The sequence below is a fragment of the Gigantopelta aegis genome, unplaced genomic scaffold (genome assembly GCF_016097555.1).
Source record: "Gigantopelta aegis isolate Gae_Host unplaced genomic scaffold, Gae_host_genome ctg3661_pilon_pilon:::debris, whole genome shotgun sequence".
In the NCBI taxonomy this organism is placed as follows: Eukaryota; Metazoa; Mollusca; class Gastropoda; order Neomphalida; family Peltospiridae; genus Gigantopelta; species Gigantopelta aegis.
Genome location: NW_024533453.1, coordinates 1 through 20,787, shown reverse-complemented (window position 1 = coordinate 20,787; position 20,787 = coordinate 1). Strand labels below are relative to the sequence as shown.

Sequence of the window (20,787 nt, the reverse complement as noted above, 5' to 3'; positions counted from 1 at the left end):
TACTCAGTTGCATACAACAATACAATAAAACCAAGAAAACAGACATATCTGTAAAATTTATAATTATGATTATAATAATATCATCATTTAATATGTCGTAAAAAATAATATTTGAACTGCCTGGCAAGTGCAATATGACAGCTAGAAAACAATCTGACATTTTCATTAAATAACAATAATAATATCTCTAAGTAGTCTTTATCAAAGTTATAAATTAATAAATGGGTTACTATCATAATATTAATAATACCTTACTAGGAAACGAGTGGATATAGCTATAAGTCACACACATGATGTAATCATAAAAATCTGTTATTACATGTGATGGACAATCTTGTAGAAACTCCTTATCTTTCCTAAATTATATGACTAATACAATCTCTGTCTCTCTGTCTCTCTCTCTCTCTCTCAGTGTCACCTGTTGGCAGTGTTACTGCTACACCCATGACACAAACTTTTACACGATTTTCAAATGTCACTTTTGACTGTACTGCTGAAGGTGGTCCCAATACTGTATATCAATGGATCAAAGGTAGAAATCCATTGTCTTCAATAGCTCCTCCATTAGATGTCACATCTGTTCTTAACAATCTTGCTGTTGTTGCTAATGAATCAACATTAGTATTGGAGTCTATTGTAGGCGATGATGGAGGAGAATATACTTGTATAGCTATTAATGAAGCTGGATTTGATAATGACACAGTTACTCTCTATATCCTTCCTACTATCACTAGACAACCTGTAAACCAATATGTTCAAACTGGAGGTACCGTGACTCTCTATTGTGAAGCTGACTCCTTCCCTCCACCTACTTATCAATGGGAAAGAGGAAATAGAAATGGAGACTTCCTAGCTATTTCAGGAGAGATTAATATTAATTTGACTATAATCAATATCCAACATGGAGCATTTGGTGATTATCGCTGCATTGCCACTACTCCAATCATTCATGAAACAGCTACTTCTAATACAGCAGTTATAACTGGTAAGTATAGTTATGTAATATTTAAAAAGGAATGTCATTTTCTCTTTTTTTAGTGTCTCCAAGAGGCAGTGTTACAATTAGTCCAGACTTTGTTATAACAGACAATGACAGTAGTATCACATTCACTTGTTCCTCCAGAGGAGGTCCAAATAACACTTATCTTTGGTTCCATACAGCAGATATCAACATTACATTAGCTAGTTCGACTTTACTAACACAATCTCCACTACCAATCAACAAGTTAACAATGGAATTGTCTAATATAACTCTTGCTGTAGGGACTGTCTTTACAATTACATCAGTAAATGCTACTGAAGATGGAGGATCTTATGAATGTTATGTCTTCAATGAAGCTGGATACGAGAATAACTCTACAACTCTCTACGTTCGACCTGTCATAACAGAGCAACCAAATGACCAGTTTGCAGATGATGGAGAAACAGTTACTCTCTCCTGCAGAGCCATCTCCTTCCCCGCTCCAGACTATCAGTGGGAAATGATGAACAGAATGACAAGAATATTTGAATCCATTGAAAATGCAACAGATCCCACCTATACTATCTCATCAATTAACTATGATGATTACGGCAGCTATCACTGTGTTGTTACTGCTAATGGTATCACTGAAAACGCTACATCAGAACTAGCTCTCATTACAGGTAAATAATTTCACACATATTATTAGACAAACAAATGAACGTCATATTAGACAATGATAATTGTTGTGGAAAGCAGAGTTTCAAGCCAAAACTAAATTGCATTTTTAATATCTCTAAGTAGTCATTATTAAAGCTATAAATTAATAAATATACTACTATCATAATATTAATACCTTACTAGGAAACGAGTGGATATAGCTATAAGTCACACACATGACGTAATCATAAACATCTGTTATTACATGTGATGGACAATCTTGTAGAAACTCCTTATCTTTCCTAAATTATATGACTAATACAAATCTCTCTCTCTCTCTCTCTCTCTCTCTCTCACTCTCTCTCTCTCAGTGTCACCTGTTGGCAGTGTTACTGCTACACCCATGACACAAACATTTACACGATTTTCAAATGTCACTTTTGACTGTACTGCTGAAGGTGGTCCCAATACTGTATATCAATGGATCAAAGGTAGAAATCCGTTATCTTCAATAGCTCCTCCATTAGATGTCACATCTGTTCTTAACAATCTTGCTGTTGTTGCTAATGAATCAACATTAGTATTGGAGTCTATTGTAGGCGATGATGGAGGAGAATATACTTGTATAGCTATTAATGAAGCTGGATTTGATAATGACACAGTTACTCTCTATATCCTTCCTACTATCACTAGACAACCTGTAAACCAATATGTTCAAACTGGAGATACTGTGACTCTCTATTGTGAAGCTGACTCCTTCCCTCCACCTACTTATCAATGGGAAAGAGGAAATAGAAATGGAGACTTCCGGGCTATTTCAGGAGAGATTAATATTAATTTGACTATAATCAATATCCAACATGGAGCATTTGGTGATTATCGCTGCATTGCCACTACTCCAATCATTCATGAAACAGCTACTTCTAATACAGCAGTTATAACTGGTAAGTATAGTAATGTAATATTTAAAAAGGAATGTCATTTTCTCTTTTTTTAGTGTCTCCAAGAGGCAGTGTTACAATTAGTCCAGACTTTGTTATAACAGACAATGGCAGTAGTATCACATTCACTTGTTCCGCCAGAGGAGGTCCAAATAACACTTATCTTTGGTTCCGTACAACAGATATCAACATTGCATTAGCTAGTTCGACTTTACTAACACAATCTCCACTACCAATCAACAAGTTAACAATGGAATTGTCTAATATAACTCTTGCTGTAGGGACTGTCTTTACAATTACATCAGTAAATGCTACTGAAGATGGAGGATCTTATGAATGTTATGTCTTCAATGAAGCTGGATACGAGAATAACTCTACAACTCTCTACGTTCGACCTGTCATAACAGAGCAACCAAATGACCAGTTTGCAGATGATGGAGAAACAGTTACTCTCTCCTGCAGAGCCATCTCCTTCCCCGCTCCAGACTATCAGTGGGAAATGATGAACAGAATGACAAGAATATTTGAATCCATTGAAAATGCAACAGATCCCACCTATACTATCTCATCAATTAGCTATGATGATTACGGCAGCTATCACTGTGTTGTTACTGCTAATGGTATCACTGAAAACGCTACATCAGAACTAGCTCTCATTACAGGTAAATAATTTCACACATATTATTAGACAAACAAATGAACGTCATATTAGACAATGATAATTGTTGTGGAGAGCAGAGTTTCAAGCCAAAACTAAATTGCATTTTTAATATCTCTAAGTAGTCATTATTAAAGCTATAAATTAATAAATATACTACTATCATAATATTAATACCTTACTAGGAAACGAGTGGATATAGCTATAAGTCACACACATGACGTAATCATAAACATCTGTTATTACATGTGATGGACAATCTTGTAGAAACTCCTTATCTTTCCTAAACTATATGACTAATACAATATCTCTCTCCCCCCCCCCCTCTCTCTCTCTCTCTCTCTCTCTCTCTCTCTTCTCTCAGTATCACCTGTTGGCAATGTTACTGCTACACCCATGACACAAACATTTACACGATTTTCAATTGTCACTTTTGACTGTACTGCTGAAGGTGGTCCCAATACTGTATATCAATGGATCAAAGGTAGAAATCCGTTATCTTCAATAGCTCCTCCATTAGATGTCACATCTGTTCTTAACAATCTTGCTGTTGTTGCTAATGAATCAACATTAGTATTGGAGTCTATTGTAGGCGATGATGGAGGAGAATATACTTGTATAGCTATTAATGAAGCTGGATTTGATAATGACACAGTTACTCTCTATATCCTTCCTACTATCACTAGACAACCTGTAAACCAATATGTTCAAACTGGAGATACCGTGACTCTCTATTGTGAAGCTGACTCCTTCCCTCCACCTACTTATCAATGGGAAAGAGGAAATAGAAATGGAGACTTCCTAGCTATTTCAGGAGAGATTAATATTAATTTGACTATAATCAATATCCAACATGGAGCATTTGGTGATTATCGCTGCATTGCCACTACTCCAATCATTCATGAAACAGCTACTTCTAATACAGCAGTTATAACTGGTAAGTATAGTTATGTAATATTTAAAAAGGAATGTCATTTTCTCTTTTTTTAGTGTCTCCAAGAGGCAGTGTTACAATTAGTCCAGACTTTGTTATAACAGACAATGACAGTAGTATCACATTCACTTGTTCCTCCAGAGGAGGTCCAAATAACACTTATCTTTGGTTCCATACAGCAGATATCAACATTACATTAGCTAGTTCGACTTTACTAACACAATCTCCACTACCAATCAACAAGTTAACAATGGAATTGTCTAATATAACTCTTGCTGTAGGGACTGTCTTTACAATTACATCAGTAAATGCTACTGAAGATGGAGGATCTTATGAATGTTATGTCTTCAATGAAGCTGGATACGAGAATAACTCTACAACTCTCTATGTTCGACCTGTCATAACAGAGCAACCAAATGACCAGTTTGCAGATGATGGAGAAACAGTTACTCTCTCCTGCAGAGCCATCTCCTTCCCCGCTCCAGACTATCAGTGGGAAATGATGAACAGAATGACAAGAATATTTGAATCCATTGAAAATGCAACAGATCCCACCTATACTATCTCATCAATTAGCTATGATGATTACGGCAGCTATCACTGTGTTGTTACTGCTAATGGTATCACTGAAAATGCTACATCAGAACTAGCTCTCATTACAGGTAAATAATTTCACACATATTATTAGACAAACAAATGAACGTCATATTAGACAATGATAATTGTTGTGGAGAGCAGAGTTTCAAGCCAAAACTAAATTGCATTTTTAATATCTCTAAGTAGTCATTATTAAAGCTATAAATTAATAAATATACTACTATCATAATATTAATACCTTACTAGGAAACGAGTGGATATAGCTATAAGTCACACACATGACGTAATCATAAACATCTGTTATTACATGTGATGGACAATCTTGTAGAAACTCCTTATCTTTCCTAAATTATATGACTAATACAATCTCTCTCTCTCTCTTTCTCTCAGTATCACCTGTTGGCAGTGTTACTGCTACACCCATGACACAAACATTTACACGATTTTCAAATGTCACTTTTGACTGTACTGCTGAAGGTGGTCCCAATACTGTATATCAATGGATCAAAGGTAGAAATCCGTTATCTTCAATAGCTCCTCCATTAGATGTCACATCTGTTCTTAACAATCTTGCTGTTGTTGCTAATGAATCAACATTAGTATTGGAGTCTATTGTAGGCGATGATGGAGGAGAATATACTTGTATAGCTATTAATGAAGCTGGATTTGATAATGACACAGTTACTCTCTATATCCTTCCTACTATCACTAGACAACCTGTAAACCAATATGTTCAAACTGGAGATACCGTGACTCTCTATTGTGAAGCTGACTCCTTCCCTCCACCTACTTATCAATGGGAAAGAGGAAATAGAAATGGAGACTTCCTGGCTATTTCAGGAGAGATTAATATTAATTTGACTATAATCAATATCCAACATGGAGCATTTGGTGATTATCGCTGCATTGCCACTACTCCAATCATTCATGAAACAGCTACTTCTAATACAGCAGTTATAACTGGTAAGTATAGTAATGTAATATTTAAAAAGGAATGTCATTTTCTCTTTTTTTAGTGTCTCCAAGAGGCAGTGTTACAATTAGTCCAGACTTTGTTATAACAGACAATGACAGTAGTATCACATTCACTTGTTCCGCCAGAGGAGGTCCAAATAACACTTATCTTTGGTTCCGTACAACAGATATCAACATTACATTAGCTAGTTCGACTTTACTAACACAATCTCCACTACCAATCAACAAGTTAACAATGGAATTGTCTAATATAACTCTTGCTGTAGGGACTGTCTTTACAATTACATCAGTAAATGCTACTGAAGATGGAGGATCTTATGAATGTTATGTCTTCAATGAAGCTGGATACGAGAATAACTCTACAACTCTCTATGTTCGACCTGTCATAACAGAGCAACCAAATGACCAGTTTGCAGATGATGGAGAAACAGTTACTCTCTCCTGCAGAGCCAACTCCTTCCCCGCTCCAGACTATCAGTGGGAAATGATGAACAGAATGACAAGAATATTTGAATCCATTGAAAATGCAACAGATCCCACCTATACTATCTCATCAATTAGCTATGATGATTACGGCAGCTATCACTGTGTTGTTACTGCTAATGGTATCACTGAAAATGCTACATCAGAACTAGCTCTCATTACAGGTAAATAATTTCACACATATTATTAGACAAACAAATGAACGTCATATTAGACAATGATATTGTTGTGGAGAGCAGAGTTTCAAGCCAAAACTAAATTGCATTTTTAATATCTTTAAGTAGTCATTATTAAAGCTATAAATTAATAAATATACTACTATCATAATATTAATACCTTACTAGGAAACGAGTGGATATAGCTATAAGTCACACACATGACGTAATCATAAACATCTGTTATTACATGTGATGGACAATCTTGTAGAAACTCCTTATCTTTCCTAAATTATATGACTAATACAATATCTCTCTCCCCCCCCCCCTCTCTCTCTCTCTCTCTCTCTCTCTCACTCTCTCTCTCTCTCAGTGTCACCTGTTGGCAGTGTTACTGCTACACCCATGACACAAACATTTACACGATTTTCAAATGTCACTTTTGACTGTACTGCTGAAGGTGGTCCCAATACTGTATATCAATGGATCAAAGGTAGAAATCCGTTATCTTCAATAGCTCCTCCATTAGATGTCACATCTGTTCTTAACAATCTTGCTGTTGTTGCTAATGAATCAACATTAGTATTGGAGTCTATTGTAGGCGATGATGGAGGAGAATATACTTGTATAGCTATTAATGAAGCTGGATTTGATAATGACACAGTTACTCTCTATATCCTTCCTACTATCACTAGACAACCTGTAAACCAATATGTTCAAACTGGAGATACCGTGACTCTCTATTGTGAAGCTGACTCCTTCCCTCCACCTACTTATCAATGGGAAAGAGGAAATAGAAATGGAGACTTCCTGGCTATTTCAGGAGAGATTAATATTAATTTGACTATAATCAATATCCAACATGGAGCATTTGGTGATTATCGCTGCATTGCCACTACTCCAATCATTCATGAAACAGCTACTTCTAATACAGCAGTTATAACTGGTAAGTATAGTAATGTAATATTTAAAAAAGAATGTCATTTTCTCTTTTTTTAGTGTCTCCAAGAGGCAGTGTTACAATTAGTCCAGACTTTGTTATAACAGACAATGACAGTAGTATCACATTCACTTGTTCCGCCAGAGGAGGTCCAAATAACACTTATCTTTGGTTCCGTACAGCAGATATCAACATTACATTAGCTAGTTCGACTTTACTAACACAATCTCCACTACCAATCAACAAGTTAACAATGGAATTGTCTAATATAACTCTTGCTGTAGGGACTGTCTTTACAATTACATCAGTAAATGCTACTGAAGATGGAGGATCTTATGAATGTTATGTCTTCAATGAAGCTGGATACGAGAATAACTCTACAACTCTCTATGTTCGACCTGTCATAACAGAGCAACCAAATGACCAGTTTGCAGATGATGGAGAAACAGTTACTCTCTCCTGCAGAGCCATCTCCTTCCCCGCTCCAGACTATCAGTGGGAAATGATGAACAGAATGACAAGAATATTTGAATCCATTGAAAATGCAACAGATCCCACCTATACTATCTCATCAATTAGCTATGATGATTACGGCAGCTATCACTGTGTTGTTACTGCTAATGGTATCACTGAAAACGCTACATCAGAACTAGCTCTCATTACAGGTAAATAATTTCACACATATTATTAGACAAACAAATGAATGTCATATTAGACAATGATAATTGTTTTGGAGAGCAGAGTTTCAAGCCAAAACTAAACTAAATTGCATTTTTAATATCTCTAAGTAGTCATTATTAAAGCTATAAATTAATAAATATACTACTATCATAATATTAATACCTTACTAGGAAACGAGTGGATATAGCTATAAGTCACACACATGACGTAATCATAAACATCTGTTATTACATGTGATGGACAATCTTGTAGAAACTCCTTATCTTTCCTAAATTATATGACTAATACAATATCTCTCTCTCTCTCTTCTCTCAGTATCACCTGTTGGCAGTGTTACTGCTACACCCATGACACAAACATTTACACGATTTTCAATTGTCACTTTTGACTGTACTGCTGAAGGTGGTCCCAATACTGTATATCAATGGATCAAAGGTAGAAATCTGTTATCTTCAATAGCTCCTCCATTAGATGTCACATCTGTTCTTAACAATCTTGCTGTTGTTGCTAATGAATCAACATTAGTATTGGAGTCTATTGTAGGCGATGATGGAGGAGAATATACTTGTATAGCTATTAATGAAGCTGGATTTGATAATGACACAGTTACTCTCTATATCCTTCCTACTATCACTAGACAACCTGTAAACCAATATGTTCAAACTGGAGATACCGTGACTCTCTATTGTGAAGCTGACTCCTTCCCTCCACCTACTTATCAATGGGAAAGAGGAAATAGAAATGGAGACTTCCTGGCTATTTCAGGAGAGATTAATATTAATTTGACTATAATCAATATCCAACATGGAGCATTTGGTGATTATCGCTGCATTGCCACTACTCCAATCATTCATGAAACAGCTACTTCTAATACAGCAGTTATAACTGGTAAGTATAGTAATGTAATATTTAAAAAGAATGTCATTTTCTCTTTTTTTAGTGTCTCCAAGAGGCAGTGTTACAATTAGTCCAGACTTTGTTATAACAGACAATGACAGTAGTATCACATTCACTTGTTCCTCCAGAGGAGGTCCAAATAACACTTATCTTTGGTTCCATACAGCAGATATCAACATTACATTAGCTAGTTCGACTTTACTAACACAATCTCCACTACAAATCAACAAGTTAACAATGGAATTGTCTAATATAACTCTTGCTGTAGGGACTGTCTTTACAATTACATCAGTAAATGCTACTGAAGATGGAGGATCTTATGAATGTTATGTCTTCAATGAAGCTGGATACGAGAATAACTCTACAACTCTCTATGTTCGACCTGTCATAACAGAGCAACCAAATGACCAGTTTGCAGATGATGGAGAAACAGTTACTCTCTCCTGCAGAGCCATCTCCTTCCCCGCTCCAGACTATCAGTGGGAAATGATGAACAGAATGACAAGAATATTTGAATCCATTGAAAATGCAACAGATCCCACCTATACTATCTCATCAATTAGCTATGATGATTACGGCAGCTATCACTGTGTTGTTACTGCTAATGGTATCACTGAAAATGCTACATCAGAACTAGCTCTCATTACAGGTGAATAATTTCACACATATTATTAGACAAACAAATGAACGTCATATTAGACAATGATAATGTTGTGGAGAGCAGAGTTTCAAGCCAAAACTAAACTAAATTGCATTTTTAATATCTCTAAGTAGTCATTATTAAAGCTATAAATTAATAAATATACTACTATCATAATATTAATACCTTACTAGGAAAATGAGTGGATATAGCTATAAGTCACACACATGACGTAATCATAAACATCTGTTATTACATGTGATGGACAATCTTGTAGAAACTCCTTATCTTTCCTAAATTATATGACTAATACAATCTCTCTCTCTCTCTTTCTCTCACTCTCTCACTCTCTGTTGGCAGTGTTACTGTTACTGCTACACCCATGACACAAACATTTACACGATTTTCAAATGTCACTTTTGACTGTACTGCTGAAGGTGGTCCCAATACTGTATATCAATGGATCAAAGGTAGAAATCCGTTATCTTCAATAGCTCCTCCATTAGATGTCACATCTGTTCTTAACAATCTTGCTGTTGTTGCTAATGAATCAACATTAGTATTGGAGTCTATTGTAGGCGATGATGGAGGAGAATATACTTGTATAGCTATTAATGAAGCTGGATTTGATAATGACACAGTTACTCTCTATATCCTTCCTACTATCACTAGACAACCTGTAAACCAATATGTTCAAACTGGAGATACCGTGACTCTCTATTGTGAAGCTGACTCCTTCCCTCCACCTACTTATCAATGGGAAAGAGGAATAGAAATGGAGACTTCCTGGCTATTTCAGGAGAGATTAATATTAATTTGACTATAATCAATATCCAACATGGAGCATTTGGTGATTATCGCTGCATTGCCACTACTCCAATCATTCATGAAACAGCTACTTCTAATACAGCAGTTATAACTGGTAAGTATAGTAATGTAATCTTTAAAAAGAATGTCATTTTCTCATTTTTTTAGTGTCTCCAAGAGGCAGTGTTACAATTAGTCCAGACTTTGTTATAACAGACAATGACAGTAGTATCACATTCACTTGTTCCGCCAGAGGAGGTCCAAATAACACTTATCTTTGGTTCCGTACAGCAGATATCAACATTACATTAGCTAGTTCGACTTTACTAACACAATCTCCACTACAAATCAACAAGTTAACAATGGAATTGTCTAATATAACTCTTGCTGTAGGGACTGTCTTTACAATTACATCAGTAAATGCTACTGAAGATGGAGGATCTTATGAATGTTATGTCTTCAATGAAGCTGGATACGAGAATAACTCTACAACTCTCTATGTTCGACCTGTCATAACAGAGCAACCAAATGACCAGTTTGCAGATGATGGAGAAACAGTTACTCTCTCCTGCAGAGCCATCTCCTTCCCCGCTCCAGACTATCAGTGGGAAATGATGAACAGAATGACAAGAATATTTGAATCCATTGAAAATGCAACAGATCCCACCTATACTATCTCATCAATTAGCTATGATGATTACGGCAGCTATCACTGTGTTGTTACTGCTAATGGTATCACTGAAAATGCTACATCAGAACTAGCTCTCATTACAGGTAATAATTTCACACATATTATTAGACAAACAAATGAACGTCATATTAGACAATGATAATTGTTGTGGAGAGTAGAGTTTCAAGCCAAAACTAAATTGCATTTTTAATATCTCTAAGTAGTCATTATTAAAGCTATAAATTAATAAATATACTACTATCATAATATTAATACCTTACTAGGAAACGAGTGGATATAGCTATAAGTCACACACATGACGTAATCATAAACATCTGTTATTACATGTGATGGACAATCTTGTAGAAACTCCTTATCTTTCCTAAATTATATGACTAATACAATATCTCTCCCCCCCCCCCCCCTCTCTCTCTCTCTCTCTCTCTCTCTCTCTCTCTCTCAGTATCACCTGTTGGCAGTGTTACTGCTACACCCATGACACAAACATTTACACGATTTTCAAATGTCACTTTTGACTGTACTGCTGAAGGTGGTCCCAATACTGTATATCAATGGATCAAAGGTAGAAATCCATTATCTTCAATAGCTCCTCCATTAGATGTCACATCTGTTCTTAACAATCTTGCTGTTGTTGCTAATGAATCAACATTAGTATTGGAGTCTATTGTAGGCGATGATGGAGGAGAATATACTTGTATAGCTATTAATGAAGCTGGATTTGATAATGACACAGTTACTCTCTATATCCTTCCTACTATCACTAGACAACCTGTAAACCAATATGTTCAAACTGGAGATACCGTGACTCTCTATTGTGAAGCTGACTCCTTCCTCCACCTACTTATCAATGGGAAAGAGGAAATAGAAATGGAGACTTCCTGGCTATTTCAGGAGAGATTAATATTAATTTGACTATAATCAATATCCAACATGGAGCATTTGGTGATTATCGCTGCATTGCCACTACTCCAATCATTCATGAAACAGTTACTTCTAATACAGCAGTTATAACTGGTAAGTATAATCTAATCTTTAAAAAGGAATGTCATTTTCTCTTTTTTAGTGTCTGCAAGTGGCAGTGTTACAATTAGTCCAGACTTTGTTATAACAGACAATGGCAGTAGTATCACATTCACTTGTTCTGCTAGAGGAGGTCCAAATAACATTTTTATTTGGGTACGATACATGGATTTTTATCAATTATATCAGCCTGATTCAAATCTACTTACAGTAGTCATGAGATCTCCACTGTCAATAAATAATGTATTACATGCTTTGACTAATATTACTCTCACTACTGGAGTTTCTTTCTCACTGTCTTCTATTAATCTACACAAAATGGTGGACGCTATAGTTGTGTTGTCATCAATGAGGCTGGTGTAGATGCTAACACATCTACCCTATATGTACAACCTATGATTACAGAACAACCAAAAACTGTCTTTGCTGTAGCTAATATCTCTGTATCTCTCACCTGTTTAGCTGACTCTTATCCTCATCCACAGTATAATTGGCAAAAATTGAATAAGAATGACCAATTTGAATATGTAATGAATGCTAGTGAATCTACTTTGTCATTTTCTTCAGTGAATTATGAAGACTATGGTGTTTATAGATGTGTGGCAAATGCTGAAGAAATTCCCACAACAGCTATTTCTGATATTGCAGTCATTAATGGTATGTGTCTTGAAATTTTCCTTGATAATTATAGCACTATAATTGATTATGAACTGTCTTTTTGGTATTTTTCTAGTTTCTCCTGCTGGAAGTGTTTTTATATCTCCACAAATTGAGAACTCTTTAATGGATCTATATTCAATTTGACTTGCAACTCTCGTGGTGGACCCCTTAATCATTTCCGCTGGACATATTTAAGAACTGGAAAAGTAGTATCAATTGAATCATTTTATGAATTTACAAGTACTGTATATACCGGAGGACAATATCAGTGCTTTGTATATAATGATGCTGGTAATGATACAGCCAATGCTACAGTTAATAGTGAGTCATAACATACTGATAACATAATAGTAGCTTGAAACTGACTAACTATAAATAATAATCATTTTACTTTATACAGAGTAGTTTCAGTGTAAATCAAAGAATGACAAGTAAAGGTTATTTAAAAACAGTCCATAGATATTGAAGTTAATACCTACTATAGTTTGTTGGAGAGAATCAATAAACATTGGTTCACTGCATACAACACCTAGTTAGCTCTTCATAATATTATTTTTACAGCTATTAAACTTAATCATTAATATAGGAACTCTTAAGAGTTCCTATATTATAAATAATAGAACCATTATAATCAAAGGCAGATTACATGTTTTTATAGTTTTAGCTCAATGACTTTACTTACATCCTATAGTTGGACCAATGATCATTACTAATCCTACCAGTATCAATGTCAGTATTGAAACTATTGATATATATAACATTGTATTAACTTGTGAGGCTATTGGGATACCTATTCCAACAATTACCTGGACATACTATGGGACAGTCATCAATTTAGATAGAGGGTCAGGTGACTTTGAGAATGATGTTTCTGTGGCCACAAACAGATTACTTGGTACTATAAGAGTGAATTAACAGTGTTCTTAGCTCATGCAAATAATAGTGGTCAATATGCTTGTAATGCTACTAGTCCTGTTATTTCTATCAGTCTGTGATGAGTAAAACTGCACTAGTACTCATCAAAGGTAAATGTATATAAGTACATATGTATTATCATACTTGGCACTAATATGATCATATTTCATAATGACTTTAGAATTTAGATTAATCAAATGCCAATCAGAAGAAATCTCATTAATAGAGATATATTACAAATGGTGATGATTCATTAACCAGTTACTATATTGGCTATAATTAATATACCTATACAATATTTTTTGTATGTTAACTGACACTGAAAATGACAGTAGGTAAATGTTTATTGTGATGATAAACTGTAAAAGTTGGCATCTACTTCTGATAGTCACCCATTGTAAACAGCATGTCATTTCATAAAGCATTGCTATAATGTCAACTATAGTAGCAAAGTAATGATGCATGTTATATTTAGTGCTATACTAAGTATTTATATGTATAGTATTGCTATATAATGTATATTTAGAACAAACATTTTTATTGAATGTCACAAAAATATACTATGTGTATACAGAATATTGAAATTGAGATATATCCTCCTTCTCTCTCTCTCTCTCTTTTCTCTCTCTTTCTCTCTCTCTCTCTCTCTCTCTCTATCTATCTATCTCTCTACTTATCTGTCTATCTCACTCTGCCTCTCTCTCAATCTCAAATTTCTATTACTATTATATATCTATAGTTCCTTCACCCAGTATGGTTATCACACGTAGTCCTTCTACTGGTCTATCTATGAGAGTACTAACTTCAACTTGACTTGTACTGGTACATTACCCAGTGTAGTGGACACAACAGTGTCAGCTACTGTAGTCTGGTTTGATCCTCAAGGCAAACCTATACCTGTTGAGACACGACGTATGATCACTAATGTTAAGAGTAGTGGAAACAATGAGTTTTGAGAGTACACTAGTGTTTCTACCAATTGATAATGGAGATCATAATAGTAATTTCAATGACACTGGAACATATACCTGTCAGATGAATGTCAGTTCAACAAATCCTTTGATTACGAGTGGAATAAACAGTACTACTGACACAATAACTGTTCAAAGTAAGTACTATATTTACCTTTCTACACAATGATAGTCTTCCTTACCAGCTTTACCTGATATGCAGTTAAGTATTTCTACAGTGGGTTCTACTAGAGTAAGTCAAAACCTCAATATCACCTGTACAGTGAGAGTAGTAGAGAGATTAGTTTTAAACACCAACAATTGAGATTATGAAAATGAACACTACAGACACATATTTATTACAAGCTATAAACACTCCTTTTACTGATGGCACTGGGTCTGAAACCAATTGGACAATAATACTTGAACCAGTGAGATTTGAAGACAGAGGAGTATATATATGTAAAGCTGATTTTAATGTGACTGGTGTTAATGGAACTACTGATCCAGCAACTGCTACCTATGATGGACAGTTTGCTGAAGAGGAATATGAACTGATTGTTGACTGTGAGTTAAGCAATAATATTGCATTATTGTATTAAATATTTGTTATTATTTTGTAGTTCCTTCTGTGACTCCAAGCATTTCTCAAAGTCATCAAGGATTACTCTATGCTGGTACATCTTTCGTTCTCAGATGCGTAATCACATTATTTGATTGTGTAACAATACCTGTTATTGTGAGAAATGAGGGAGAAGAAATGGCATATCTGTTCCTAGTGGTCTTTCAAATGATGCTTCTATCACAAAAGGTCTAATACAAATTAGTTCTCATCACTACGAAACTACACTTCACTTCAATCCTCTTGATAATATTGATGATAGTGGAGACTATTCCTGTAATTTTAATATACTGTCTAACATCAGTGACTATGAGTATGTAAGGAACACATCAGCTAATACTAGCAGAAGTATTGCTGTACAAGGTATACATTTCATTAATATCTCTTGCAGTCATAAAGGGTCCTTAGTCATATAATATACATTCTCCCTATTTTTATCTTATAGCAATCCCATCTCCCATAATGAACACAATGACCACTGGTATAGCCAGACCTGGTGAAGAATATAACATTACTTGTACTGTTGAAGTAATTGACAGACTTATAGTGACACCAACTATTTTGTGGATTAAAGATAGTATTAATATATCATTAGTATCTGATGACTTAAACACTATTAGCGTACCATCAGTACTTACTAATATCTCAAACACAATGTATTCTTTGTCACTTTTCTTCTCTTCGCTCAATACCTCTGACGCTGGACAATATACATGTCAAGCTACCATCACAGTGAATGAGATAAATATCGCAGTAACTAACAATAGTGTACAAGACCTATCTCTACAGAGTAAGTCAAAATATGCTAAATTTTTTTTATTTTTTTCTGATATAGTTCCACAACCAGTCATTGCTGTATCTATTTATACTGTTAATACTAGTACATTAGTAAGGGAACATACCTTGATATAATATGTACTGTTAACATCAGTGATGCTGTTAATACTGCAATTAGCATTCATATTAAGTGGTCTCATAATAGTGGTTCTCCTCTTGCTAATAACAGTGACTATACTATTAGTTCACTGACTATGTTAGGATCACACATGTACACTAGTACATTACGTATTGAAAGTTTGAGTAACACTAGAGACAATGATACTATCTACACTTGTACTGTGAGTGTTCGATCATCTCCTGCATTTTCTTACATTACTAATAATGAGAATAACAACAGTCTTAAACTAATTGTGACAGGTATAATACTTAATTATACACGTAGTAATAGTATTATTATTAATTAATTAATTTATAGATTTCACTGCTGATCATGTGAAAGTTGATATTCTATTTCCAACCATACCCACTGCTGGAGACCAGTTCACTATGACATGTAATATCAGTATACCTGAGAGACTAGCACATGATCTTACTAGACTTGCAGTAATATGGAGTTATGATATAGCTAGACTACAAAGAGTTGAAATAATTTATAGTGATGCTACAATAGAAAATGTAACTAGGATGGTAATTTTATCTTGAGTAATCTAAGACTTAATTCAGTGAAGACATCTGACGGTAGAAGATATTACTGTTCAGTAATATTCAATGATTTAGGAGTCAATGATCATACATTCAGAGATCTTAAAGTTCAAAGTAAGATACGTAAAGGAAAAGAATTAGTGGAATTATATCTTTCCCTAGTCCCTCCACCCAGTATGGGTTATTATACATAGTCCTTCTACTGGTCCTATCTATGAGAGTACTAACTTCAACTTGACTTGTACTGGTACATTACCCAGTGTAGTGGACACAACAGTGTCAGCTACTGTAGTCTGGTTTGATCCTCAAGGCAAACCTATACCTGTTGAAACACGACGTATGATCACTAATGTTAACAGTAATGGAAACAATGAGTTTTGAGAGTACACTAGTGTTTTCTACCAATTAATAATGGAGGTCGTAATAGTAACTTCAATGACACTGGAACATATACCTGTCAGATGAATATCAGTTCAACAAATCCTTTAATTATGAGTGGAATAAACAGTACTACTGACACAATAACTGTTCAAAGTAAGTAATATCTATCTGTTTCATAGTACTACTTTGATCTCCAGCTATGTTTTCATTTTTTAATATCAATATTTTTCATCAAATTTAGCATACACTGGTGCTCATCCGAGACATTTTATCAACACAACCTTCCTTGCTCGTAGTGGTACATTAGATTGGGACCCACCAGATGATGTAGTAAAGATAACAGGATACAATTTGACCTGCATACAAACCAATGGGTCTCAAGTCTCTGGACTGACAGCTACTCTAAGTTCTCCAGAGACAATGTTCACTATTCCAATATTAGTACCATTTACTGAATACACTTGTAAACTGTCATCTATTAGTGTTTAGTGAAGGACCAGCTACACAATATACTTTTAAAACAGCTCAAGATAGTGAGTTGATATCACAATACCATTTTTTATGCTCCATATAGGACCTGATAATTCTCCACAAGACTTTATTTCCATTCCAACCAAGACTGATGTGACGTTTAACTGGAGATGTCCAACTATTCCTAATGGCATTATCATCAATATAGATTGATCATTGAAGTCAATATAGGTGCTAACACTTTAGAGCCACAACTCAATTGATAGATGTGAATCCTAACCAAAACACTGTGTCCTAACTGTTGGAGGATTCTCACCCTATCAGAATTACACAGCTACTGTTTCAGCTACTACAGTAGTTGGATATGGACCTATTGCTACTACTGAAGAAGAACTGATCCTGATAGTAAGTATGTATCATATACTTTCTCTCTTTCCTTACATTTATCTAGTATCCTCTAAACCCGTTCTTATTGTTATACCAGTTATTATTAGTAATGTCTTTGTTGTCAATACTATACCAGTAATTAATGATACTGCTATTAATGTTACTTGGTCTCCACCAATTACACCTAATGGATATATTAGTAGTTATAACATTGATCTAACTGGTGGACTTATCACCTCATTAACAGTAACTGCCAATCCTCAAGTACATACTTACATTCAAATAATTGGAGGATTACGGTAGCCCAATGCAATACCAACTTGTAAATGTATCATTTCCACAGGTCCTGGTGTCCCTTACTACATATCAATTGGAGCAGTCAATGAACTCGGAGAAGGCAACACTATATCAGTTACTGTCTTCACTAAAACTGAAAGTAAAAATCTTTGTCTATCTTTTTTTGTATATTGTTGGCATATAGCTCCTTTGATTTCACCATATGATATTGCATCAAGAAGGTCCTCCGATGGTACTTCTATTTTAATTGTATGAGGAAAGTGTCACTAGAAGAAGCTCATGGGTTCTTTGTGTATGTTATAATATAAATGCTGTCAATAGTAGACGTAGACAATCAAGTGATATAACTGTACATGTTCCATTTAATAAGACATCCACTAATGTGACTGGTCTAAATCCTCAACTAACATACACACTTACTATGAGAATAGCAGTACAAAATGAAAAAGGGGAAGTTATAGAGGACCTACAAGTATACCAATAAGGATCGAGGCACCATGTGAGTTTCTAGTCTGTACAATCCTATGTAATTGCAATTTTTCTACATTTCAGTAACAACCTCATCATTACCTGGATCTACTGATGAGAGTTCTAGTACTGGACTTATATTACAATTGGTCTAGCAGGATAAGTGGTATAACAATGATAGTAATAGGACATTAGTACTTGCTGTAGTCTTTGTTATTATTTCAAAGAAAAAAAAATCAAGACGTTATGATCTGAGATCAGGTAAGAAACTGAAGTGGTTTCAATTACTTACTATATGATCATGTAGCCAAGAAGTGAGGATATTGCTATGACTATAAGTCCAAGTTATGATTATCATTCCAGGTTATGGTTACCATACTTCACTGTGATATTGATCAATGTTAACATAATCTTTCCATTTGTAGAGCTTCAGAACCAATATATGAGTGTATTCTTGATGATGTGGAGTACGACAGACCAGTAGTAATCACTAATGTGCCAGTGACTATAGACAGAGATTTATGTTACACTAAACAAACTCAGTCATTGGAACCAATACATACACTAAATGAGCCACTATATGAAAATCTTCCTTACACTATTGAGTATGAGACACCACTATCAATGATAATGTACCAGTGGCTACTGACACAATATATGTGAATACAAAACTGAAAGAAACTCAGCAAGTGGAACCAATACATGTTATTAAATGAGTCACAACATGGCATGCTGTCAGATGATTATGAGTATATGACAACAGTAGTCAATGAACCAATACATACTCTAATGACCCACAATAATAACATCTTTCTGATAATATTGAGTATGGAGCACCATTAGCCAACAATAATGCACAGGACTGCAGAGACTACAGAAACAATTATGTTAACATGAAACTGAAAGAAACTGAGCCATTAAGACCACTAAGTGAGCTACTATATGCCAATTGTCCTGATAATATGGAATATGCAGAGACGAACATGTAATCAGAAAACTAAGAGTCTTAGCAATTTGAACCAATATATACCTATGTTAACAAGATAATGGGCATGATGAAGTGTGCTTTATATTAATTAGATATTATGTACTTACGCTTATATGTACTTAGTTTACTGTGTGTGAGTTTCCTTATAATATATGATACTAATTTGAAATAATTTCCTAATATATATATATATATATATATATATATATATATTGTATGTCATCTTTGGTTTTTTTGATATCAATCAAAAACAAACAAAAACCATACTATAGTGAACATAGAAAAGTTGATACTTTTAACTAATTGATAGCAATTTGTCTTGTGGTTAAGGAAACGGTTAAATATTTTTTTTTATTCCTTGAATGCACTAAATGTTTTTCATTTAACAACAGTGTAACATAATACCCTTTCTTCCCTTTTTATTTTAAAATTTTAAAGTGATATTAGGAGGACACTCTGACAGAATGCATCAATATAACTAAGTGTCTCTCTATCATAAAGGTTTGTTTATCTTTTACATATCCAACTTTAGAACATTGAAGTAAGTTTCATTGCTACATATTTGTAAATGATTTGCTTCATCTGTTAGTCACACTATGATACTAACCTATTCATTCTTAAACAAAAAGTCACAGTCCTATGTTCTAATGTACCATTTGTTGTTTATTATTACTCTTGTTTGTATAATCCATTTATCCATTCATTCATCAATCCCTTTTCCATTTACCATCCATCCATAAACTGTAGATAGATAGATGGAATGGATAAATATATATAAAAATGGATAAATGCATTAATGGATTGGTGGAAAGATGTCATGGATGCATAGATGGATTAATAAATGAATAGATAATAGATGATAAGACTGATATATGTGAGGGTCATTTTAGTAAACAGTACACATTCATTACTAATGAATGGTACAGTTTATATATCACTTACTCTCACATATTCCCCCCCCCCTTAAATCTAATGAGTTAATAGGTATTTTATACTATTAGGTACTAGAAATTGTAGTTAATAAAGTATCTATATAATTAACTACTCTGTCTTTTTAATGTAATATGAAATTCAATTCTTATCTTTGAACATAATACAAAGATATATTACAATAAGACCTGGATTG

At 34.4% G+C, this 20,787-nt stretch overlaps 1 protein-coding gene across 1 annotated transcript; it reads left to right on the top strand.

Annotated features, from left to right (window-relative positions):
• Window positions 1–1,232: 1,232 nt before the first annotated feature.
• On the top strand, window positions 1,233–11,103 carry LOC121392366 (hemicentin-1-like; the record flags this gene model as incomplete). The annotated part of the gene is made up of 7 exons (XM_041523604.1): window positions 1,233–1,644; window positions 2,619–3,224; window positions 4,436–4,816; window positions 5,768–6,373; window positions 7,364–7,969; window positions 9,151–9,531; window positions 10,498–11,103. Coding segments are annotated over exons 1-7 (3,598 nt in total), but the record flags the coding sequence as incomplete, so codon positions are not given.
• Between the last annotated feature and the right edge of the window lie 9,684 nt (window positions 11,104–20,787).